General features: G+C 38.7%; 1 protein-coding gene and 1 long non-coding RNA gene across 6 annotated transcripts in view; one reads left to right on the top strand and one right to left on the bottom strand.

Annotated features, from left to right (window-relative positions):
• Positions 1–9,929, top strand: part of LOC103022254 (uncharacterized) — a 61,057-nt gene extending 51,128 nt beyond the window's left edge. The window contains exon 5 of the long non-coding RNA XR_001518682.3: positions 9,502–9,929. This is a non-coding gene — a long non-coding RNA (uncharacterized LOC103022254). The remainder of the gene's footprint in view (positions 1–9,501) is intronic.
• The window catches only part of sema6e (sema domain, transmembrane domain (TM), and cytoplasmic domain, (semaphorin) 6E), a 173,675-nt gene that overhangs the window by 30,380 nt on the left and 116,394 nt on the right, over positions 1–26,901 (bottom strand). For 4 of the 5 annotated variants that reach the window (XM_015605915.3, XM_015605917.3, XM_015605916.3 and 1 more), the window contains 13 exons: positions 21,707–21,821; positions 19,865–19,922; positions 18,160–18,216; positions 17,082–17,183; positions 11,206–11,296; positions 10,320–10,442; positions 10,128–10,216; positions 9,610–9,827; positions 9,172–9,303; positions 7,846–8,001; positions 7,242–7,415; positions 5,426–5,563; positions 3–80 (listed from right to left, as the gene is read on the bottom strand). In XM_015605915.3, coding sequence (XP_015461401.3) covers positions 3–80; positions 5,426–5,563; positions 7,242–7,415; positions 7,846–8,001; positions 9,172–9,303; positions 9,610–9,827; positions 10,128–10,216; positions 10,320–10,442; positions 11,206–11,296; positions 17,082–17,183; positions 18,160–18,216; positions 19,865–19,922; positions 21,707–21,821 — 1,531 coding nt within the window. Of the gene's footprint in view, positions 1–2; positions 81–5,425; positions 5,564–7,237; positions 7,416–7,845; positions 8,002–9,171; positions 9,304–9,609; positions 9,828–10,127; positions 10,217–10,319; positions 10,443–11,205; positions 11,297–17,081; positions 17,184–18,159; positions 18,217–19,864; positions 19,923–21,706; positions 21,822–26,901 lie in introns of those variants that run through there. The other variant, XM_049480117.1, reaches the window with a different exon arrangement.

Consider the following 26,901-nt stretch of genomic DNA (forward strand, 5'->3'; position numbering starts at 1 on the left):
ACTTTAGTCCTGGCGCCACCGTGGCACAGCTTCCGCTCCTCAGCCAGATACAGTAGGGGTCTCGCGAGGACAGACAGCTCCTAAAATACACACACACACACACAAACATGGTTAACTAATACCAGATGTGCTGGAGAGGGTCGGTGTCCCTCCCCTCCATCTTTTTCCTTCATCATGTACACCACCATCACCACCGCACTAATGGACAAAGCCTGCAAATGTGACAAATCAGAGAGGACAGCCAGCCACAGCATCACCATAACAAAGCAGAGGAGCCTGACTGGTCAAGCTGAAAGTGAGACAGACAGACAGATAGACAGACAAACAGACAGAGAGGCAGACTGGCTGCTTGAGAGCCAGATGTGTGTGTGCGTGCCTGTGTGTGTCTGCATATGTGTGTGATTGATAGGTGTGCTACGCCTGCCAGCAGCCAACTGGGACTGGGTGACATGGGTAAGCTGATGAGACAGCCGCAGAAAAAGAGTGCAGTGTGGGGAGAGGGAAAGAGTGAGACAAGAAAAAAAATGTGTGCTTGTGTGTTTGTATTATCTCCGGTGTGTGTGTGTGTGAGACTGAGTGGGAGAGTGAGTGACAGAGAGAAACAAAATGAAGGCGCCTGGAAAAACTAACTAGACTAACACAATGTCTTCTTGTGTTTCCCTGATGGAGAAGTGCTCTTGTCTTCTATTTCTGACTGCTTTACTCCTCCTTAGCTTTTCACACAATAGAAGACCACGCTCCACCACTTAGATCCTATTAAACCACACTGAGACAAACAGCGCTGATAAAACTCGTCTTTTAGGAGTTACTGAGTTTAGTAGGACTGCACTATTTTGGAACAAAATGACATTGAAATATAAAATGTTTTATGTGGAGCAATACAAAAAAATTACACACACACTTCTGATTATGAGGATCTGATAATATAAAAAACTCTGCAGCTACCTGATTATTCACGTAGTCCTGGAAACATTATAATCTGTAGGGGTGGGCGATATGGCCCTAAAATAATATCACGATATTTCATTTTATTATCGCGATAACAATACTCTTGACGATATGACGAAATACTGAATTTAAAACATGATTTCAAGAATACACTACTGCACCAAAATGAATATTCAATTTTCTTATTGCATATGATATGATATGGCACACTCCTAACTAAAATATTAAAAAATACAAGAAATGTATCAGATTTGTAACAGAAGTAAGTGATCCAGAATGTCATGGCACTAATAATGCGCTCTACATATCTCCATATATCCAGTATTAAATAAAATAATAAATGATACTGGACATATATAATCTGTCTCTAGTAGATAAATAATGGGAATGAGAACAATGTGAATTTTTCTTTTGCAAAAAAACAGCAAAAAAAGTAGCACCCTGATACACCCTGATGTATAAGCTTAAACAAAAGTCTGATTATTGCCTGACTCACGTAAACTAAAGATTCCCCATTTTCTAATTTCTCTGAATTTTATGTAAATGTTTTGCTTGGAGTAGTGAGAAACTGTTGCAGTAATTGGATTATGAAGTACCTATAAATTAACTAAGTTATTAAAACATGTAATGCTTTTAAAAACGCCCACTGTGTAATATAGATTGGAGTAAAATAAATTAAATTTAGTAAATATAATCTACCTGGAGAATGAGAACATTGAAAATGTTCATATTATGAAATGTTTTAATTTGGCTTACGTCCTACATTGTTCATTCACATTCAGTCACATTACTACTGCACATGCATACACTGTAGAAATGTACAATGTAGAAATGACAAAAATGAATTTTGTGCAGCCCTAGTTTTAGTAGGTGTTTGATTGATGAAATATCTCCTGATGCTGAAATCATTAAACATTACACTTCTCATAGTGCAGCGAATCAATGAGTAGAGATCTGCTGTGTCTGACAGAGTGTCATATTTAGTTACATCACTGTGAACAGAATGAGGAATGGCCATTCAGAAATAGTATTTTTATTTTTTTTAATCCATTACAGGCCTTGGCTACTGATATAATTTACAATTTACTTTAACAGTCTGTCTGATGGATGTGTAATTAAGCATAAATGCACCCCATTATATCTCTAAGCGAGAGAAACAAAGGCATAGTTGCCTAAAAGAGATGCAGCTGCTTCTACTTACAGTGCTGATAATCAAACAAAGCCACTGCATTTAAAAGAGGCGTGCTAAAATAACCAGTAACCAATCCAGATTAAATATGCAGAAAGGGTGATATTTTCTCTCACATAATGGTGCTGTTTACAGAGAAAATCTGCTCTGCACGCTCCCTAGAGGCAAAGTGTGAGCTAGCAGTTTAAAGGGTGGATATCTTACATTTTTTTTCCTCTGTTGATCAAATAGGATGCCATTTGTGGGAACTTCAGTCCTAATTAATTTTTACTTATATACATATAAAAAAAATCTTTTTTTTTTTTTTTTTTTTACTTCCTCAATATTCACAGCTGACCTGCCCTTGAGCAAAGCAACAAACCCAGAATGTTTCCTCAAAGTCCTGAGGTGATATAAATGTGGCATTAATGAAAAATGAAGGTTTAACTTTGTTTTATTACTGTGTATCTTTTTGGGTTACTTTGGTGTGATATTAAGTTTGCTGTCACGTAAATAACACATACACTCTGATTGGCTGCTCTCTGACCTGCTGTAGACTTATTCAGCAATATGTTAGTGTTGGTTTTATGTCATTATATTTTACAGCATCAGAAAGGGACTGCTTTTTTATATTGCTATAAAGAAACAACAAACTTAAATCAGAATTCTGTGAGAATAGTTTTTATTCTCTCTTTACAGGAGTGTAATTCACGTTTGCACCACAACTGTAAATACAATTTGTCTATGAGTACTTTTAAAAATAGTGTCATATAGTCAGGTGTCTGGATGTTCAGTTTGCTACTTTAAAAAATCATACACAGCTCAGTTGGGCAACATTGTCGACAGTTCCAGTTTTTTTTTTTTTTATTCCACTCTCTCTTTTTGTATAAGACATCCTGGGGTTAAAGGAGAGGGAAAAAAGCATGTGGACTATAGTGGTAGTAATACTGCATAATTTTACACAGCGACTTTGTAATGCAATGTTCTCTACACAGGCCTCTTACAGCTTCACCAAAGTTACCGGTACACTGTGCAGCAACAGCAGCAGCAGCAGCATTCTGGCTGCAATGAGATATGCATTTCTCAGCATTATAAATTAGCGAGCATTAAAATAATTCTGAAGCTGCTGTTATTTTAAAGTAAAATTGTTATATAATGTTGCATAATGTTTGCTGCAGCATGGTTCATGCAGACCTGCAGCTAGACCAGGACTGCACTATATAAGGAGAAGTATTTGTGTGAAAAAGCTGAGTCCTGACTGAACTCAGGAACTGGGGTTAGCAGTGATTACCGGGCTATAATCCCAGCTAAGGTGCACCCGCTTCTTGGCTATTTTAGCTAAATCCCATGAGAGGATTTGGGGACCACTATAAAAGTGAAACAGGGCCTATCAGCTTTCTCCTCCACTCGTTCTAAAGAAAAGAAAAAAAAATAACACTCGGTCTCTCTGCTCTGGTTGTTACTGGCCCGTAGCCAATCAGATGGTTCCTATTTGAGTGTGAGCGCAGTTTGGCTGGTGGCGTGCTGGTGGAGAGGGAAGTTTATCATGCTGTGGAGGAAACACGTCCCCGTTCCCATCAGCTACTCAGCACTAAGACAGCAGCTGCAGAGCGGCCTGCAGGCCCTCTCCAGCACTCGGGCATATGGTCTAGCTTTATGCCTTTAAAACTGCATCTGCGTTTAAATTTAAGTGCTTGTCTTTGCAAAAGCACAGCGCTTCTCGCCCTCAGACTTTCCTATAGACCTGGAGGAAAAAGCATCTATAATACATCAAGAGGGATATTTTTGCAGTTTTTAAAATGCCTCCAGTTCACCAGTGGCAGTCTCCTTAAAGCCCTGTTCTCAGCCTGGCTTTGCACATCTCTCACTTCACCAGAGAATCAACTCTGGTGCATTCAGAAATTTGGTGACAGCCCTTTAACTCTGGTTGCAGAAAGTATTAAAAAATTCAATACTGCAATTCAGCTAACATCAGGCTGACACAGTTTCTCTGTATTGAACTAGATATTAGTTTTTAAAGAGTTTTTAACTAGTTTTGCAAAAAGTAAAAAAAAAATACTGCAATGTCAGGCTGAGACTGCATTTTTCCTGTATTTTGTTTGTATTGGAAAATGCACTGATGGAATCTGAGAAAACAGAATTACACTGAAAAATGCTTTTCCTTTCTATTGCTTTATATCTCTTTATAACCCAACCCAATCCAACAACCTCTCCAAAACCTGGATATCCCAGCAGTTTTACCATTTTGTCCCAACAGATTTCAATTTGGCCCATATACAATATCTCACAAAAGTGAGTACACACCTCACATTCTTGTAAATATTTTATAGTCTTTTCATCGGACAACAATGAAGATATGACACTTTGAGCCCTATCTGAGCAATCTGTAGGCGAGCAATCAACCGTGCACCACATAGGCAGTGTGTCTTTGCTATCGTTATGACTGGAAAAGTACACCTTGCGCACAGTAAGAGCACAAAATTCTCTTAATTAATTATGGGTGTGTTTTGGGAGTATTTTGCAATAAACCAATCAGTGTCACTCACCATTTTCTTTCAAAGGCAGGTCTTCTCCGACTTGGCAAATTAATATTTCAACAAATGTCTGTGTAACAAGCGGCAGTTTATGCCTGTGTTGACAATTCATTGCCAAGATAGCAATGTTGTCTGTTGTCTAGGTTGTTTTCAGGCAGCAGCACACCTGTGCTTTCCGTTGCCAAGATAGCAAATATCCCTTCAGCGTAGATATATTTACAAGCACCACTGCTATTTAAACAATGCAGACAGAAGGTGTCAAAATGTGCATCAATGCTCAGACCAAACACTACACACTACATCACATTGGTCTGCATGGCTGTCATCCCAGTAGGGAGCCTCTTCTAAAGATGATGCACAAGAAAGCTTGCAAACAGTATGCTGAAGACAAGCAGACTAAAGATGAATTATTGGAACCAGGTCCTGTACTCTGATGAGACTGTACTTCTCACCTAGTTGCTGCCACACACAAAGACACGTGAGTCTGGCCTACAGTCACATTGGTGTTGGGAGTGTAATGGTCTGGGGCTGCATGAGTGCTGCCAGCTGAAGAGAGCTTCAAGTCATTGAAGGAACCATGAATTTCAGACCTAAACCCTATTGAGCACCTCTAGGGCATCCTTACACAGAAGGTAAAGGAGTGCAAGGTCTCTGACATTCACCAGCTCCGTGAGGTCATCATGGAGGAGTGGAGAAGGATTTCAGTAAAAAACATTTCAGCCTTTTTAATAGTATTGTGTGTTATAAGCAGCAGTATGAATGCAGTGCTACTCACTTCTTGCAGGTTCCATAGTCAGCACAGCGACTCAAAGGCACACGAACCACACAGCTGGAGAAGGCCACAAACAGAGCATGATGGTCCTTATCCAACTCCAGACCCAGAATCCTCCTGTCCTCCCCACGTACATTACACCTGCAAAAGATGAGCTGTTTTACTTCATCTAAACACACTGTTGTAAACTCAACTAATTGGGTGTAGAAAGAATGGACACATGTTCAAAAACATATCACTTTGCTTCCTAATTTTTCTCTTCTAATCTTTATATCTCTATTGTCTAATTCCTACAGTTAGTTTCCTGTGAAAAAAATTGGCAAAGTAATTATGGTAAAGGCGGTGTAAAACTTAGGAATGAAATGATTGACAACCTTGGTTATAACAGACTGTCTGCAGAACCTACATTGCACCTATTGGACAAAATAAAAAACACTTAAGTCCAGGTTCTAAACAAAACTAGACAGCTTTTATGCCAAAAAAATAATAATACATTAAAACATTTGCAATTATCAGTAGAATTTCCCAAATTTACATTTTCAGAGTGACTTTGGCAGAAACATTTTTTGTTAAAAGAGCTGAAATACTGGAAAAACATACAATAGTAATATTATCGCCATGAAAAATAACGCAATTATGCATAAAAGTCAGTGATACTTGACAGGATTCTCATTACATGCCTCTTCTGAAACAAACCACCAAAACAAACCACAGCAGTAAAAAGCACAATGTTTCTCCTAATAAAAATGGCCTAATAGGCACTAAAGTGCAGTTTCTGCATTATGTGAGCAATTGCTTTATTTCTGCACCATCGTCTGCAGTAATGAGACAGGACATAAATTACATAAATAACTATTCTGTACATTTTCTATTTTTATCAGACAGCTATGGAGAAGACAAGGAACCCAAACAAGACTAGAAAAAGTGCCTTTGAAAGAAACACAGTTGTTATGGCATTGCTAGGAGATTGCTAGAATCTACCAGGTATTTTTAATGAGTGGTTCCAGGTGTGTTTCAAGTGGTTGCTATGTGTTGTTAAAAATGAATAGAAGTAAATAGGTGTAATGAGAAATGAAAAAACAACAAAGCGTCATTATGGGTCAATATGGCTTCGGACTCCCTGAAGGAGTACATGCAGTGTGGTGGCCATAAAGCAAATGAATCTGTAGGCCTTGGAAATGCGCAAAAATAAATAGGAGTGAATAGGAGGTACAAGAGATGATGAATAGATAAATGCAGGTCAGTATGATTGTGGATTAGAGCTCAGTCACCTGACCTGATGGAGTAAATAAAGATTGGTGGCTGCTGAGACATTCAAAAATTAAAGAGAGTGAACGGGAAGAAAAATGAGTGCAAGACAGTAAGGCTGTGGATTAAAACTTGGTGACCCAAAGACTACATGCAAAGGTGAGATTGGGATTTGGTAAGGGGGAAAACTGAATAGAAGTGGATAGAAATAATAAGTGTGTAAGTAAATCTATTCTTGGTGGTCCATGCTGAAATAATATTTTATAAAAAGCAAAATTACAGCCCACAGCTATACACAAACTGTATACAAGCCCCCGATTTTCAACAACTTCACAATTAGGTAGCACCATCATTACTTGTACATAAAAATAAGTACATAATTTGTGAACTCAAGGAAATATATAAAAAACACACAAAGTAAAAAAGAAAATCAGCTTTTTAGTGTCACGTTATATGAAAACAAGCTGTCAGCAGCAAAATTGCAAACATTTTACTTAACGTTTTTTTTTTTTTATCACTTACAAAACAAGCCTCAACAGTGTGAGGGAGAGAGAGAGAGAGGAAAACTCACTTGGTGGGGTTGTACACGTCAATGTCCTCCAGAAGCTGGCTGCTGTAGGTGGAGTTAGGGTGAGTGCTGGCCAGGACCTTCAGAACACGCCCGTTCTCTGATCCCAGGAACAGAACCGTGTGGTTCTTAAAAGGCCCAGCGGCCGTATCCACCGCTATCTGGGTCAACTTAAACCTACAGACAGGAAATTCACTCATTTAGTAAACAACCAACAGAGCTGTCAGCGCATCAAATGACATTAAACAGCGCAGGTGTTTGTGTTTACTCTTGAGTACTGGTTAGACGTGGTGTTTCTCTGGGGAGACAGAGACAGATGCGATCATGAGAATGAGCAATAGAGCGCGAGAGAACGGGAGCGTGAGAGAAAGAGAGAGAGAGAGAGAGAGAGAAAGAGGGGAAGGAGAGGGAAATAGTTTGAGAGAAAGCGAGAGAGACAGATGTGATGGAGAGAGAATGCTTATGCCCAGCAGGCGTTCTACAACTTGCTCAAGTGGTCTGCCAGTTGTCAGATTGGCCGTGACATGCATGGTGCTGCTGCTGAATGCTGTGTGTTGCAAGTCTGTTTTGTTTGCTCGTGTATGTTTGTCTTGTGTGTGGTGTGTACCTGCTGGTGGTTCTGGTGAAGCATGGCCGGTCGTTGACTGAGGGAACGGCCTCGTCCATTAGTGGATAAGACTTGATGAAGGTAAGAGTTTCATCAGGGAAGGTGGTGGAGGATTTGTAAGCAGCAGCAGAGCTGTCTCCAGCACAGGAACCAGGCCTGCAGTCACAAACGCAGGTCATTTAGAGCCTTGCTATTACTCTATTCATCATGAAATGTTGAATTGGTAGGACTGTAATGTTAAAATTCTGTAAAATAGTAAAAACAGCAAAAATGGAAATGCTTGACAACAATTATATGCAATTCACACAAGTTTTTTTTCTATATTTTATTAACTAGGACTCCCGCATTAAATAATGCCACAGGCACCGGGAGGGTAAAGGCAACCACATTCGTCAGATACGTGAGGAAAAAAATCCTTTCTGATTTGCCACCAACACTACATAACTGGACAATACAGTGCATCTGAAGAAGAACTTAAACTTGCTGATTAAAGGGGGTCCGGAGTAAGGCCAGTTATATTTTTTGGGGATTTCCGGATGAACTTGCAATGTTGTGATGACTGAGCCAACGTTCAACACTCTGTAGAACCTTAACCTCACTCTCAGTAAACAAACCAAAACGTTTTATTTCCCTTAATGTTTTTTTTCCTGACACAGTCAGGAATAAAACTGTAGAAAAACACATGCTTACACACACACACACACACACACAAAAGCATGCATGAATTCCTGCGACTCTTCCAGTGATCGTTAAATCAAAGCAGCTGGTTTGCTTTCAGATATTTTTGAGCTAACACTAAGCCAAGATAGCACATCCTGAGTTCAGACCAGACAGGCCAAGCTCTGAGTTCCACGTAGTTAGTTATTAGGGCCAGGAGTCGGAGCATAGAACCAAATTTTTGGCCCCTAGCACAGTGGTTTGCCAGGGCCCACCTTCCTCCTCTCAAAAAAAAAAGAGAGGGAAATAACATATAAAATACAAGTATTATGTTAATATTATTACTATAACTCAATACTATTACTAATAATAATGTTTATATATATATAATTATAAAATAGCTAACCTATGGTTTGAACTCTTAAGCTTACTCTAGTGCAATAGGGAATGTTTCATGGAAGATACAGCACTTATTTCAGTGTGAAACTGCGTCTAAGCTGCCGTAAGCTTATGGGGTCATCATATGTCAATGTATGCAGGATTTACCAATGCTTACGTACTACATTAAACACCAAACATATTAATAAAACAACAAGGGAAAGCGTTTTTTCCCACTTCTAACAGAAAACTTAATGTGAATCCAGACTGTTCGTCTGTGGTGAAACCTACCTGGGCTTGGGCACCTGTTCATCAGGGACGGGGGTCCAGGCTGACTCGCTGGTCTTTTGTTCTTTAAACTTGCCACTAAACGCTCGCTCAATGTCATCCATGTAGAAGGCACACACAGCGGAGCCAGTGATACTGAAAGGAAAAGAAACTATTTTAATCTAGAGACTAAAGAGGGGTGGGGCTTACAAAATGTATAGAATGGCAAAACTTTTACAGATTCATTTTACGGCTGCATTTATGTTCTAAATGAATTAATTTTTCTTTTTATTATTTTTACCAGTATTACAGTCCATAAATCACACCTTCTGCTTTATTATATGTTAAAAACAGGAGGGCCAAAGAACAGAGAAGAACCAAAGAAAAAAGGAAAGAGAGAAAAACAAGAAGTCATGTCAGAGGAGAGGAGAGGAGAGAAGAGCTTATACAGTGTTAAGTCACCTGTTTGCCTGGGTGGTGAAGACTCCCAGCACAGCAGGCCTGCGGTTGATTTGCATGACGTTAGTTAAGGACTGCAGAACATCAAAGTAGAAAAAGGAGTCGCCAGGAACAGAGCAGTTCAGACGGGCCTTCAGGAATGATGTCCAGTAGCGTTCTAGAACCCGTGGAGAACCTCCGTTATCGTTCTTACATACCCGAGCTACCCTCGAGAACACGACCTAGAAAAAAGAAAAAGAGTCTGTTACTCTGTCACTGCTATAAATGAGCTAACTTCATTTTCAGCTAATAAATACTATAATTAAAGACTTTTATGGCCGGAGGATGATGCGATGATATTTAGCACTTTTACAACAAATAGATGAAAAAATGTTCAACTACTAACCCAATAACCACCTGGGTGGATTACATTACCTCAGCACACACAGAACAATTAAACAAGACTGTGTAAAAAAACATCAGTAGAATGATGAAATCCAGCAAACATCTAAAGTTGTGAAAAATGAATGTTATGGTCTCACCTTGCCGAGAGTAGTGTACTCTACTGCAATCTCACTGAAGAAAAAGTACACGTAGTTGCCATACTCAATGGCATGGAGAAAATGGGGCTCTGAAAAGACAGAAAACAGATTTTAGACAAAAAAAAGCAACCTTCCAGTGTGCATCCTTTAACAGGAAGAGTCTGACAGAGTGCTCTGTGGTAAGAATCTGACCTCGCAGCCATTTGGAGTCATACTTCACGGTTCGCAGGACTGGACTGCTTTCTCCTAAACTTCTGTAGATGACAGCATCACTCGCTAAAAAATCCGTCATTGTGGCTGAATAAAAATCACCACCTGTTAATGGAACAAAGGGAAGATTTATTACAGAAAAGCACTGATATTCAACATATTTACATAGTTACATAGTCACCAGCTCTTGGTGCCATCATTTGTTCTCACATCTTACATACACTGGCATTCAAAGGTTTAGTCAACCCTGGTCAAAATTACTGTAAAAGGTGCTGTAAATAGTGAGGAAAAAGTTGAAGAAAGGGTTGATTTCTAAAATGCATTAAGAATTTTAAGTAACATTAGTATTCTTTTTGACTCCCAACCTACAAATCATTGGAATTCTGTGGATGTACTTTAAAAGTGCTGTGCATTCAAAACTAGAAGCTCTTGCATAGAAGAATAAAAAAATGAAAAATCCTCTTAACAACAATGGCTGAAGTTTCTTAGTTGGCTACAAAAAGTGTTTATAAGCTGTTATTTTTGTTAAAGGGGGTGTTACTGAGTACTGACCATGGAGTCTGCCCAAATCTTTGCTCTGAAAAGTGAGATTTTCTTTTTTAAATCTTGGGGGGAGAAATGTGTCATATTTCACTTTGGAAATTTTAGAAATCAGGTCATCTTTTACTGGCATAGCTGTTCATAGTAACAGACATCGTGCCCAAACTTTTGCACGCCACAGTACATTTTGTAGCGCTTCTGAGGCCATGTGCTTGCTGGCATCGTTGCCACAGCAGCAGCTGAACTTTGTGAAATGTCAGTGGAATATTGGCGAGATTAAAGGCGAGATCATGTTTCCCTCCTGATGGCCTCAGCTCAGCCAACTCACCAGCAAACAGGCCAACGTTGGACTGGCGTGATTCAAAAGGGCAACGAGCCTGACCAACCACCTCCTCTCCATCCTGCTCCAGCGTGGACATCTGAGAGGGAGGGAAGGAAGGTAGGAGGTTCGGGGAGGGAAGGGAAAGAAAGAAAATACATCGTCATGATAAATTCAATACACATCTATACACCTGTTCCTAAAGTTGCATGTCTGCTGCGTGCTCTGTTTCAAAGCTGCTGCTTTCGATCCCTTACACAAACTCCAGTGCTTGCTCTAGAGCAGATACTTTGATTTACATTTTACGATTAAAATCGATTTTATGGACCAGCTAAACTGAAAAACTGTGGAATTGATCCCAACTATGTTCCGTTACAGTGCTCTCCGCCTCCCTGCCAGTCTGAGGGCAGCATTAGCGCAGGCTGCATGTGGGCTAACTCTCAGCAGACACAATAGGCTCTAATCCCAGGGGGCAGACACAATGTGACCCCCGCATATCAGCCTTTAAACTCACTCAGCTATAAAGAGCTAATTCCAGGGAAAACCCAGCAGTGTATATTGTCGTTTGTGTGTTCTGTGTGTGTGTGTTAGTTTGTTGGTTCAGTGTGTGAAAGTCACACTGCCGCTGCTCTCAGTTTGGTGTCTCAGTCTGAAACTAACAAGATGTGCTTTGGCCTGTTAGCTCGGCTCACACCTACAGCGGGCAACAAACAAGCCCTGTGTGCGCTGTAACATACTGCACTCTGCTCCACCAGAACCTCCTTAACCATTAGAAGTTAGATTAATGTGTGGCATTAAGAAAAACATGCTGCATTTAATATTGTTATTATTGCTATTATTATACAGTATGGTAATGCCTACAAATGTAATGTTATCAACACTAACCAGATGCTCACAGTTAAAAAATGGGTTAGTTAGGTTTACTGCTACAAGAAAAAGAGATACCATATCCCTCTACAGTGACTCCCTGCCAGGTATAGAATTGTATTATTATTATTTTTTTACTATTCTTTTTCAAGACCCTGCATTGTCTGGCCCCACAGTGATATGATTAGTCCATATACCCCTTGCAGGGCACTTCGATCTACTGATAAATTATTAAATAACTGTCCGGCGTTCTCGATTAAAACATAAGGGCAGCTGCGCATTTCCTATAGCAGCCTCCAGACTCTGGAATATATTACCTTACGAAGTCATCTGTCTCAACTATTAAAGAATTCAAATATTGCCTTTAGACTTAGAACTTTCCTGAGCACAAAATTGTGTCTGACCCTCTGACATTTAATCAAAGTATTTGACATGATAAAGGGAACTGGCTTACTGACGTATTTTATGCTTTTTATTTTATGCTATTTTTTCTGGTGGTGTTCTTGTGCTTTGTCCTGTTTTGTATCAGGAATACGTCTTTTTTTGTCAGCCTTCCAGGACGTTGGTCAGTTTAGTACTATAAATGTGCTCTACCAAAAAAATTAACTGAACTGAGTAGAAGCATTGTTCAATGCTGGCCAGAACACTAATGCTATTATTATAATGAGAGGCATGCTCAAAATCCAAAAACAACACCACAGCCAAAAGCCAAATCAAAACTGGAAAACAGACACAAGGAGAAACCCAGAAAGGTAAATGTAAATATCAAGCCAGGTTCAAACACAGAGTGAGCAAACATTAGGATAAATGCTTGGTATGGCCAGGATTGCAATACTACTGCAATACTATACAGGAATAAAAACACATGTAATGACAATGTGTATAGAACCAGTACTCTGGTGATGAAACCCAGCCAACAGTTTGTGATTGGCTAAAAGTGAATCAGTGTCTTTGATTTCAGATAATTCTAGGAAATGTAATTAACAGTCTGGACAAAGGCAGAGGGAGAACAGACTTGTTTTAGTGGAAAAATATACTCTAAAAAAAAAAAAAAAAAAAAACTTTTTTATATGTTGATAAAAATGTTAAATGTTAATCCAATGTGAATATAATTCATTATGCAAATAACTGTGCAGCTGTGTATAGACATTTAAATAATGATGAAATGCAAGTCAAGTTTAAATCAATATGACAATAACCGATAAGTTCTGATACTTTTCTACTTTTTACTCAAGTACTGAGAGGGAAAAAGGGGAAAGAGAACAGAAAAGTAATAGAGCTGATCAGTAAAAGTCGTAAAAGCTCTGAATTTTCACTCTCTTGCCACCATTTCCACTTCACTATCCCGAGACCACTTCTTCTAATAGCCCACCTCTAACCTTGTCGCAGTCCTTCCGTAGGATTTCTCTCCAAATTTACTGAAACCTCCCTCAAACCACAGGATAACCTCGCCATGCAGTTTTCCAGATTACCGCTATCTCTTCCTGACCCTAGTATAATCTTCCTTCAACTATATCCTCACCTCTCCTTTACCTCTTCATCACCTCTCCCCAACAGCCTCTCAGTCTGCTGAAGAAGTCTGGGGAGGATTCTTTTTCCACTGAAAGCACACAGTGCACGAGGGGACAGTGGCCATGCTCTGAGAGATATGATTTACTCTCACTCACTAATCTCACACCTCTGCAGGAGCTTGCAGGCATAGCTTTTCTATAGCATGGGGGAGGAGGGATAAAAAGGCAGACAGAGAGGAAGGGAGTGAGGGAGAGGAGGGGGAACAGAAAAAAAGACGGAGATAGACTGAGAAAGACAGAGAGAAAAAGAGAGAGAGAGAGATCCTTAGGGTGAGAAATATAAATACGATTCTTCAGAGAGTCTGCAGTGGACAGAAATAATCCAAGTTAACTGATTCTGCAAAAACCTCTCTTAACACAAACACACATATATAGCCCGTGCTACTATACATCCATAATTCAGACGCTCTCAGAGCCATCTTGCTTTGGGAGCTTTTTGCTTTTTTGAACTAGACAGCCTGAGTTCCACAATCTTTTAGTGATTTAAAATGATTATTTTTGAACTGAGGATTTAGGTCCCACTAGTGCTGTGGTTAGCGGCTAACGCTACCTCACCCAGCCTCATCCTTAGACAAAATATTGGAAATCTAAGCTTACTTAATATAAACGGAAGCGCTTTACTCACCCAATAAATGGAGAAAAATCTGTGTACATTGAAATCCAGCACTTGTTTAACTTAAAAAAGTCAAACAATTTAGAAATACAATATTGTTTACTTTACCCATTAAAAGGAAAACATGGGGACACCTTTGCTCACTTCAATATATGCATTCCTACTAGTTTCTCTTAATGTGCCTTATAATCTGGTGCACATTTTATATAAAATAGATAAAAAAAGCCGGTAGTGCACCTTATGTTCCGAAAAATACTTACTTACGTAATTGAAAGGGATATACTTACATCTGCCAACCCCCAAGATGTAAAATACACAGCCCTGACAGTTTTTAGAGACCAAGGCCGTCAGACATTTTTGTCTGTGTGTGGACGGAAATATTTTAAACAATAGATAGAGAGGAAAAATATCCAGATACACGTGGACAGGATGCAGGTCAAATAAAGTACCCAACATACTGTTTAGATCTGGCTTAGCTTCCTACATCAAAAAACATCTCATTATATGTATACCGCCCCTGCATCTAGGGAATCTCCACCCATTACATTTCTAAAAGAAGATTTTTTTAAAAGGCAGGTACAGTCAAAAATGATCTTAGTCTGGGGTTGCAGTTTTTGGTAATTGTTATCTAGCTAGTTATTGTAACTGGTCATCACCCTGCTTTAAATTAAAGGTAAATACATCAATCTAAGTTAAGATGATCTGGTACAGTGTGTCCAAGACTCCAGCCCAATCTCTGCTGTATCACAGTCACTGTTTTATTTCAAATCTAGCCTGCAGTAGCACAGAGCCACAACAACAAATAATTGAGTCACTGTCCAGATATTTCTGGACTGCAGTGTATACACAAGCTCTACAGGCCGAAAGCTCATATTTCAGACAGCACACCATGAATCACTGGGCGAGCATGACGTCAACCTGTACTGTACTTAAACTATAAAAGAGTAAAGTGTGTGTGTGCGTCTGCAAAACTCTGCACACAGTTTGGAGGAGCAAAACATGTCTGCGTTTCTAGACAGCTGTTAAGATTTTTATATCATCCCCATTTTCTGCTCCTGGCACGCTACGCAAGTCGTTCATCAAGATAGTGTAAGGCTCTCCTAACTGCTAGTACTCACTGGCACTGAGGTGCTAGAAACAGCCCGAGTCTTCTTTCAGCACTTATGCAAACACTCCCCTCATACTGGAAAATTTCCACTATTAACACCCAAACTGACTGTACTAGTGCCAGTTTCTGTTAACCTGTAAAAGTGACAGTTTTTCCTGCCAATAACAAAAAATTAAGTGATTTAAACATTCAAATAATTAAAAATTTACACAAATGATTAATCTTAGCAACCAAGTCAAGCAGGTTATTTTTAGTCCTCAACTGAAACTGATGTAGTACATACAGTATTGATTTCTAGGGGCTGTAGTAAACACTGAGAGTTGAGCGTCCGTCTTCATTTTACATTGTAAGTGGAGTCCAAGACCTGTGCCATTCATGTGCCATTACAGAGCCAGTACAGCAAAAATGATGGCCAGTGTTTTCAGTCTGACCTTATTTATAATACATGAAGGGGCTCTAAAAGACATTGCTGGACAAGATTTGAATAGCCGTAGAGCTTAATAAATTAAATCATTTCACGCAGTAACCCTAGTACTGTGGTCTCAAGACTGTTACACACTGGATGCACCTTGTCGCTTATCGATCAATTCCTTGACATCACAGGGCATCACACATGATTTTTTTAATATTAAAATATTACATTCAATTAAAAACAGAAAGATACCACAGTGACAGCGTACATACAATGCAAGAATTCCATTATTTTAAAACAAATTTTGTAACACTTCCTATAAAATTCTGAATTTATGATGCATTATATGGCACACCTAATACTTTATATGACAGCAGGGTCCTAACTGGGTACAATAACTAACAGGTACCTAGAGCAATATGCATAAAATATTAAGTATAATATTAAAGTATAAGTATGTGTCTTCATAAATATAGCTTTTACAATAGTATTTGCAATGTTCTTGTTAACAGAAAATAGGCAGATAGAAGGCATTATGAAACATTTTGTATGAAATGCAAATATGTAACATTTTAAAGTTAGTTATTAAACAAGTTGTTAAACAATAATTGTAGGGTATTAAGTATGCCATAATTATGCATTATGTATATAGGTTTCATAGGAAGTGTTCATAGAATGTTTCACTTGGAATAATCTTACTCTGTACAGATTACTGATATCTTTTGCTACAAGAAACTCCCTTGTGGGTGACTAATTATTATCTAAAGTTCAGCTTCTTCTAATCAATCTACACTGTTTTAAATTTAAACAAACTGTCTCTTATGGCCCGCTTTCGTCACAGCATTTAGAGTGCTCCAGACTGTTTGTTGTAAAATCCCTAATATTTTCTAATAGTAATTATGCTGGACATGGATTTGATTTCTTAACATACAATATTTTTCACTGAGTTTTTTAATGTCTATTTTTTGATGCTTTATTAAAGACCTCTATGGGAGCAGCTGTGGAATAAAGGTACAGCACCAAGTAAAGATTGAAACATCTGTTTGATTCCCCTGACCAGGAGGAAGTGGAGAGGTGGAAAGTGAAGGATAAGTGCTTTTCCTTCTCTGGCAATAGTAACGGCTTAGGTGGGCTCAAAGGTAGCTGCCCACTGCTCTGGGGGTGTTTTGCTCACTGCTCCTATTTACTAGTGTGAGTGTATTAGTGTGAGTGTGTGTTCACTGATAGAAATATAATAATTAGATGGAATTATTAATGTCCTACTTTATCTAAAAAAATCAGTGGGTTTTATACCGAGAAAAGAGCCGAGATTACCTTATAGTTACGGCAGGTGGGATTAAATGCGTTGGTTCCACATGCAAACAGTGTTTCGTCATTGCGAGGAACCAGCACTTTGATGTAGTTGTAGCACTCATCCTGTGAAAAGCAAGACACTTTTAGAGACACACACAGAAAACACTGTTTTTTTAAACCATAATCACTCTCCTGAGCTTTGTAGACCCCCTCTCTCACTGAAGCACAAGAGAGCAGCTCCATCATTCAGGAACTGTCTCTCTGTGCGTCTCTGCAGTAAATACATGTGGAGCTGATGCTAACAAGTAATCTGCACTACAGGAGCTTCTTCCATTAGGGAGGCAAACACAGAGAGAGAGAGAGAATGTGCACAAGAGTAAGATAGAGAGATAAAGAGAGACAGAGAGAACGTGACGGATGAAAACAGTGCAAACGTTGGAAGAGGAAGAGAGAGCTCAACAGAGAAAGAGACAAAGTGAGGCAAAGGAGAAGATACATAGAAAGAGACAGACAGACAAGAGAGGCACAATGGTAAAAAAAAGATGGAGAAAGGCAGTGAAAAAGAGTGTGTGCAAGAAATGGAGAAAGATAGACAAACATATAGGTAAATTATATGGACCAATGTTTTGGGACCCCTGATTATTCACTGTTTTTATAAAAACAATTTATCCTAATTTTCTGATCACTAATGATATAACGATGTTGTTATGATAACAACCATACCTTAATATTTCCAACTCATCTCATGAGAATGATGGAGCACTTTTATTCCAGCAAATAAACTTACACTGCTCAATGGCATTAGGCACAGTGCCAAATTGTATATGTTTATCTGCTCCAGACAGTTTTATTTTATTGGCAATAAATCTCAACATGGACTACAGACTACACAACTGTAAATGTGCATTTGCCCATCTGTGTCAAAAATTAGAGGGTGTATCCACCAACATTTGGACATAGCGTATAGTTTAGACACAGAGAGACAATAACGGAAAAGGTGAAGACAGAATGCAACTTATGGAGAAAGAAAAAGAGAAAAATACAGAAAAAGAGAAAAGAAAGAGTGCCAATAGACCGACAGAGAAAGAGAGAGACTCACGCTGTTCTTGCCCCTCACTGTGCATTTTTCCACATCTTTTGTTTTCCATGTCAGTTTCTAGAAAAAAGAAAGAAAAAATATGGAACAAAGTGTGAGCGACAATAGTTAACTCAACGATTAACCGAATTGAACTGCAATTAAAATTAATAATTAAAATAAAAGTTAAAATATAATAGTTAAGCTCAAGAAATAATTAATTTAGAAAAGTACTATTATAATGAGAGAATGATAGCGAGAGAGAATGTAATAAGGTATAGGCAGCAAATATAAATACATCAGGTTATTAACAAGCTGTGGTGTGAGGCAGGGTGCTGGTTTATGTCATTAAGCTGAAGAGTTGGAGTGATTTGTTCTTCCTCCTCTCTCTACCCTCTCGGCAGGAACACCGATTCAATCAATGCATGAGTGTGTACACACACACACACAGACACACACAGACACACACACACACACACACACACACACACACACACACACACACAGAAAGCACTGAAAACTTTTCTCTTAAAACAACAAGCATCATTTTCAGTTACCATATTCCAACTGCCACAACACTAAAGAGAGAAAGACACTCGTCATGTATACACCACCCACTTTATAATTCCCAATCCACATCAAACCCAGTCTTTTACATTATGTGCATTATTATTACACAGTCATAAGAAAAGTATTCCTATTTTGCACCATGATCATGGAGTAATCTGCAGTAGTAAACAAACTACAGCGTAATCATTTTTTACGATTTGATTTTAAGGCTTTGTTGAAAAATTGTGTAACTGAAGCAACCAATTGCTATTTTTAAGCTGCATTCTGTGTCTGTATTATGTTTGATCATATTTGATCACATTCCAGGTCTCCCTCCAAAAAAATCATACTCATCATGCCAGTGGAGAGAGAGACAGCGTAAGAGAGAGAGAGAGGAAGACAGGAATGTTTACCATCGCTGTTCCTTCAAGCAGGACAAACAACAACTGTTCATCATTTATTGTATGCAATCTCAATTAATCTTTCCAATCTAATGTTATGAACTTCTCAAATTGTGTAATAATTTGATGAGCTTGATGAGCTTTTTGAGCAGCTTTATGCATCTCTAACAGAAAGAACACAGTAAATTCATTTGAATGTGGTCCCCTTCCGACTGGCTTCATTTAAGTCAAATTACCTCTGACAAATGGGATTCTTCTAGCTGATTTACTGAGCCTCCAATCAGGGCCACATTAAACCCACTAATTGGATGAGTTCCCTCTTAATGTAGAAATAGTCATTATAGAGATACAACTGAAGAAATGCCAGGAAAAAAAAAGAGGGACGAGTCCGGTATATCAGAAGCAGGAACGCAGTAACTGGCTCAGCATTATCATTAAAGCACAGGACAGGATCTGGTCTGGCTCCTCTGTGCTTTCAAAGTAAATGCACTCTTACCTTAAAGTCCCTTAATGTTCTAAAGCACAGAAATGGAGCGGGACGCGGCAGGAGGGAAGAGCGGGGCTGGGGAAGGGCCTCTCTAAGCTGGGATCAGCTAAGTGCTCAGAGCCATAGTGTGGATGCTGAGAGGGTCGCTGATGGGGAGCATTAGCTCTATTCATTTCACACTGCTCTGGACCACTCCGCATAGCCAAAAACCCACCATTACATCAGATGGTTAATAAAAAAAAAAAAGAGAGCGAGAGAGAGAAGAAGAAAGAGAAAGAGAAACAGCACTTACCTGTTGAGGTATGATCTGCTCAGTCGATGTGCTGAGATTGATGGCAAAAACATGATCCCTGCAGCACATACAAACAGAGAGAGATCAGAGACTGAAACAGAGACAAGAGATAGAGAGATCAGGGTCTTCTGTCAGTCACCTCAGTTTGAATGAGACTGATTAACCTCAATCATCTGGTACTTGCTGTGGGCAGGTGTGTATAAAAGAGAGAGAGAGAGAGAGGATTAAATCTGTGATTTATTACTCCTTGGTGTAAATGAACACAATTTTCCACTTCAGCAGAAGCTACATGTCCAGAAACTCCACAGTTCTTTGTAGGTTGCATAGCAAATCAAGTGAGCAGCTCAAATTCAGTTGTGTTTAAATCAGGTTTCCTCTCCAATGTATTGGCACATTTATACTCACATTATGTGTGAAAATTAGAGATGGAAATAGAAATTAGGATTTTTTTTTCCAAACAGGTCTGTGTATTTTTGTACTTACCAATATACGATACCTACTTATAATTAAGAAAGCAATTGGGAGCGTTATGTTAATATAGTTGTTAGTGTAAAGTAGTGCAATGCAATTGATTATAAAAATAAGTATGTATAATATGATTCTGTCACACAAAACTCTAAAAAGTATGAATACTCACATTAAAAATAAATATTAATACTTTTTAGAGTTTTGTTGTGACAGAATCATATTATACATACTTATTTTTATAATCAAGCATATTTTATGAAATTATGCTTAGATAAAAATAAAGATGCTGTGATGTCAGGACCACATCAGCCTATTGGATGAGACTTCAAGGAAAAGTAAGTAAGAGGGAAGGCAGATTTGTTCAAAGTTAACTTTGAACTTTTTATATGTTTTTTTTTTTTTTACTGTACATGGGCACTTTGTGACAGATGTATCAACTAATTAAAGGTCAAGGTGGACTAATGATGGCTAATGAGTGCTTCAAGAGTTTCATTGTGATAAGGATGGTTCTCTTTCTCTCTCACTCCCTCACACCATGTCCTGTGCTGTGATGAAAAAATGATTATAGTAGGTCTAAAATTAATTGATAAAAATGTTCTTTAATAATAATAAAATGTATCAGATCCTGAGGGCTAGATTACTCAATTACTTAATGAGCTGATGTATTTGTTAGCTCAAAATATATTTTCTTCATTGATAAACTGAAACACAAAGATTGTAGACCAAATTTCCATGACTTTTTCTAAACTTATTCAGGCCTGTAAATATTTTCAAATTCCATGACTTTTCCAGGATTTTTTCTGACCGAACAAACCCTGTACAATATACAAATCACTTGCCAGAAGCATCCTTACGTTCTTTGGCTTATCTTTAGAATCTGACTAAACAGACTAAACATACTGAGGTATCTCAAAATACTTCCTCGAGCGCCTCCATACAAGAATATGACAATATGTTGATCCACACTGAATTACTGTTATTTTTTACAGTAGTTTTACAGAAGCTAAAACTCTAAAGAAACTTTTCTTACGTAGGAGCATGCAGTACACAGGTGAATTTAAATGAACAAATTAAACTTATTTTAACAATGCCATGTTCTTAAGCTTTACACAACACTGGGTCATCCATTGTTACTTGATTTAATTCATAAGTAAATACCTCTGTACTGCTATTATGAAGAAGCCTACTTTAATGCTGGTATCAGCTGTAGTCTTTACAGTGGAGTCTTTTGTAACTTTTTTTTTACAGAATACAGGAGGCACTGGTGAGATGATTGAAGCTGATCATCAGTCAGCCTCACTGGATGCTAGATTTTTCTGTCACCTTGGTGTGTCAAGGCCCTAAGGCTGAAGGTATTGGAGGTGACAGACTCACCTGGCAGCAATGTAGAGCATGTGGTTTATACGCAGCATCCTTTGGAAGTCCAGACCAAGCCTTGCTGTGTCATTATCTGACATGTTGCCCTGGAAACCAGGATACAGGTAGGAGTCTAGAGAGAGAGAGAGTGAAAAAAGGGAGAGAAATAAAGATCAGCATCAAGAATTGTTGCTTTTAGTAGCTTTCAAAACTATCCAATAATTCCTACGCCCACAGATTTAATTAGAACAAACATCACAAGATTTCATTCATATCTACTGAAGCTAATTACAGAGGATCTTAGTGTATAAAAACAGTATTAATATTTATTGTAATCAGCATGCTTTTATTCAAACTAATCCTCTTGAGAATATGAGCCTCAAAGAAAAGCAGTTCCTCACTCAGGATATATCCTGTATTCATTATTTAGTGGTAAGGGCACTGCTGGCCCTTCATGGCAGAATAAATTCAGGGTGTGTGTCCAATCTGTCAGCAGAAAGTGATGACTTCATTTATCCAGCAACTCTATGCTGTCGAAGGTGAGTCAGAGAGACCTTTCCAGTATTGGGTTTTTGCCTATGCCATTTACAGTGAGTGATCCCAAAGCACAATGTATATTAAACAGCAAGAAAGGTCAAATAAAGGAAATATGACCACTATCAGAGTTTTATCGACAAAGTTATGAGATATGGCAGACATAAATTCTTAAAGGTTTATCCCTTTAAACCTGTGTCCACTATTTATTTACATTATGTATAAGGGCACCTGCTCATTCTTTGTTTTTTTTCCAAAATAAAGTATATTAAAACAAAGTTTCTAATGCTTTTGTTGGAGTAACTGTGTCTATTGTCTAAGGAAGGTTTCCTACTAGCTTTTGGAGCATTGGTGTGAGAACTGTACTACTTTTTGAGTTTGATCAGTTAATTAGTATGAAAACACAGGTGCATAATTGACAGATTAGAACCCTGATAGTCATCAGACATTCACTGCAATCTTGGAATTGCAGGTCCTCCGTCTGCTCAGACACACACACACACACACACACACACACACACACACACACACGTGCAGCAAACCCAACTTTTTCAACAATAAACAGAATATAAAATAAAAATGATCTGCTTGAGCACCTTTACAGCTGAGAAGTGCAGAAGCGCTGCACTGTTAAAATAATAATCTTCCAAAGTAAGAGCACACATGGCTACTAAAAGGAATGGCAAGTGACATGCTGATTGGTTTATTTTACATTAAGCCTAAAACACACCCATGATTAAATAAGAGAATTAGCTTTTTGTGTGTTTTGAGCCACGCAAGGTATATTTTGTTTCATTGCTGTCACCCTAATTCGCCCCAAGACAAGCTGCGCAGTGTGTGGTTGACGGCTCGCCTCTAGATCAATAAAACAGAGCCAATAATGTATTACCGTATTTTTCGGACTATAAGGCGCACCGTATTATAAGACGCACTATCAAAGAACGCCTATTTTCTGCTATTTTTCCATACATAGGGCGCATCGCATTATAAGGCGCGTTAAGTGACACTAGAAAGGGTGCCTATATCAAAGTGAACAGGGGTGGCGCCATGTTTCCCTTCCCCCACCGGGGGTGGTCGCTTGCCGGTGGAGCGTCTCAGTATATATAAATCTAGCTCTTTCAAAGTCAAACGAGTGCTGGATATTAATCTACACAGATTCCTCTCCTGAAAACTGTTTATTTGGGTGAGTAACGTGCTTCAGTTTATTTACAGTAAGCTTAGATTTCCAGATGTCCACTAAGGCTTGCTGCACCAGCGTTAGCATAGCTATCCGCTAGCACGCTAGCTAGTCACCTAAACTAGTAAAGTTAACCCAAACTTAAACGACAGCGTTACACTGAGTAATCCTGCGTGTTCTGGTAAGACAGTGAGATATTAGCTAGCGATTCGTCCCCCGTAGCTTGTTTTAACACTGTAAACAAGCAGATTACAGGCTGATAAAACTCACCTCTGAGAGAGTTAGCGCTTAGCATCTAGCTAATGCTAGCCAGGCAAAGCAGCACAGACTTACAGGCCGATAACTCACCTCTGAACGGTGAACGCTTAGCGATTAGCATCTAACTCTAATAATACTGCTCCAGCAGTATTAAAAGTGCTAAATTTAGAAAATACTGATCTCTGAACAGTGAAAAAGCTAGCTAGCTAAGCGGTTAGCATCTAGCTAATGCTATTGCTGCTCTGCACGGAGTGTGTGTTTACTGCTCCTTACACCTGACGGGTAAAATTTAGATAATACTGATCTCTGAACAGTGAATAAGCTAGCTAATGCTATTTGCTGCTCCAGCCTCGGAGCTGCACGGCTCTGGACTCTGTATAGCACTGAAACTCTCTATAACGCTGCACGGAGTGTGTGTTTACTGCTCCTTACAACCTGACGAGTAAAATCCATACAAAAGGCGCACCGTATTATAAGACGCACTGTCAATTTTTGTGAAAATTAAAAGTTTTTAAGTGCGCCTTATAGTCCGAAAAATACGGTAATCCAAATGCAGAAACTATTTATTTTGTTTTTTGCTCACAATTTTGCTCATTTTTGTAGAGCCCCACAGGGTTCTCTGGGACAATTAAATATGTTTAATTATGACAGTAATGAAGGTGTAAGATTAAAAAAAAAAAAGTGTTGGCCTACACAAACACAAGGTTTACATTGGTTAAACTGTGTTGTAGCACACTCCAAGCGCAGGAACACTACACTCTGTAGCCAGCAGGGAATTAACAGTCTCTTTTTCACTGATCTGAGCACTGTGCAGAGTGACAGGCTGCGAAAAGGGACATGTAAGATTTTAGCAGCAGCAGCAGGAACTCATTTCTCCTCTCAGATGTTTACACAGTAAACATCATCTGATCTCTGCGTGTTCACCACTGATGACAGTACAGCCATTATTCCCACATTTCTGTATGAAGATATACAGCACAAACCCCACCGCCTAAAGAAATCAAGCACGCACTCTCTCCCTGGACAGCTAGTGTTTAGATGGAGACTGCGGTTATCTCAACTCGCCCACAGTGCTGAAGACTTAAAGCTTTATTGGAGAGTCAGCTGTTGCATCCCATGACCGTGAGGGCCGCGGCCTACAGCACCACGGGACTCTCCACTGTTTGTGTAAGCTGGACAAGAGGGAGCATCTTCATAGCTTCAATGAATTCAAGATCACACTGGCAGCAGAGAGAGAGAGGGAAAATACGGGAAATGAAGAGTAGAATGATGAATGTGTGAGAGGGGAATACAGAGAAAAGGCAAAGGGTTAATCTCAGGGGCAAGACATGGTAGATACGCTGAGTAAGCAGCATTCATACAGGCTATATGCTTCCAGACACATCGGCCAAGAAAGTGAGGAAACAGCTTTAAACTTTTAACCTCTTCACATATCTCTCATAAAACTTAAAACAAATACAAATAATAACCTAATCAAAATGTGCTGATTTTTCAGAAATAATAGCCTTAAGATTTTAGTTTTAGACTAGATTAACGTCTCTAACAACACTATGGCTATGAAACGTAGCATTTAGCCAGTTTCTCTAACATTACAGAAGCCGAGCACAGCGTATGAATTATATAAAACGTCTGTAAACTCTAAAATGATCAGCCAAGCTTAACAGATCTGACAGAGCTGAATCACATTATGTAAAAAAAAAGAAGTAGAAAAATAAGAACAGCAAATGATCAAGGTTTAGCTGTCAAAACGTCATCATGGTATGACACTTTGCAGCTCTACTGTTGTCATACTGTGAAATAACACTCCATCTCACCCACCCACACAACCAGAAGTCTATCAGACTTTATTTATATTACAGATATATTGATGTTTCAGTCCTACAGTGGTTGAAAACCATGAAACACCAGAATACTTTCAATCTAAATAAAGGCTGACACGTTTGTGCTGCCAAGTGTGAGAGTGCCAGTATTTATTTCTGTGTGATGTTTTGAGTTTTTGGGTGTACTTCAAGGCTGGCTCAGGCACTGATCCAAATGCTCTCTTATCAGTGTAATTTGTTTATATACTTTACAGTTTTTATATAACATTATCTTATTCTTAGTTTTTTTGGGGGGTGTTTTCACACCTAGCTTCCTTTCTCAAGTCAACACTCTCTCACTACCCTTCACCTGCATTGTTAAATGTAATATCCACACATTATTTTACATAAAAACACACAACACTTTACATCTACATGCTTGGATGATTAGGATAATAATTTAAAATTCAGTATTCAGCCAGTGCATACCAGCAAGAAGCACACTCTCAACTGAAAATCACTGTCCATTTTTTTACTATAGGAAAAACCTGATCCCCTTGAGAAAACCCATGTGGAGACACAACGAGAATGGAAATATAAAACAAATTATATTTATTATTATATTATCTACATATTATTTATTAATATTTTGTGATCTGTAAGATATATTCAAGTATTTGTGGTTATTAGCATTAAACAATTTCCTTTTTTTTTTTTTTTACTTATGTTCATTTAAGGGACATACATAAAACAAGTAAATCTAGTTACAAACAGTTTCAGCAGTTTGGAATTGGCCTGTTTTACAGCTCTGTTTTTTGGTTGTTCATGATTTCTTTTGAAAGAGGACACAGTGTACAAGATTTGACAAATGGTCACCTCAGAGTACCGAAATTTTATTACTGACCTTTGCCAAAGTAAATACAGTTTTCCATCATAGGGAACCTTTAAGAGCAATATAAAAATCTATAGAGAGTCAAAGGCAGAGCGAAGTTCCCTTGTTTGGAGCAGACTTTAATAAAAAGGTGTTCCTACCAGCAGTGAATAGAGCAACTGTTTGCTTGAAAGCAGACGGAGTACAAAATGTTCTTACTTATAGAAAAGTCCAATTGCTTCTTACCAAACAAGATTGGTGTGAATGTGCCCATAGCATATTGCTAAAACTACAAGAGGCTGGCATGAAGCCCAGCACCCACTGCAGGTAGACAGACTCTTCATCAGCAGTCTCTTATTGTTCCATTCTGAATGGAATAAGATAGTCCTTTACCTTTAACCTTTCCTTTAAATTAGTGCACACCTTTAACACTCTCCTGGCACAGGGTCAGGAAATTAGCATACGTAATAGCCAAGCTGCTCATGTATAGTACATGCACGTACACGCAGGCACACGCATACATGCACGTACACACACTCAGGCACGCAGGTGGAAATGGCTGATAAATGGACTT

The sequence above is a fragment of the Astyanax mexicanus genome, chromosome 6 (assembly GCF_023375975.1).
Source record: "Astyanax mexicanus isolate ESR-SI-001 chromosome 6, AstMex3_surface, whole genome shotgun sequence".
NCBI lineage: Eukaryota > Metazoa > Chordata > Actinopteri > Characiformes > Acestrorhamphidae > Astyanax > Astyanax mexicanus.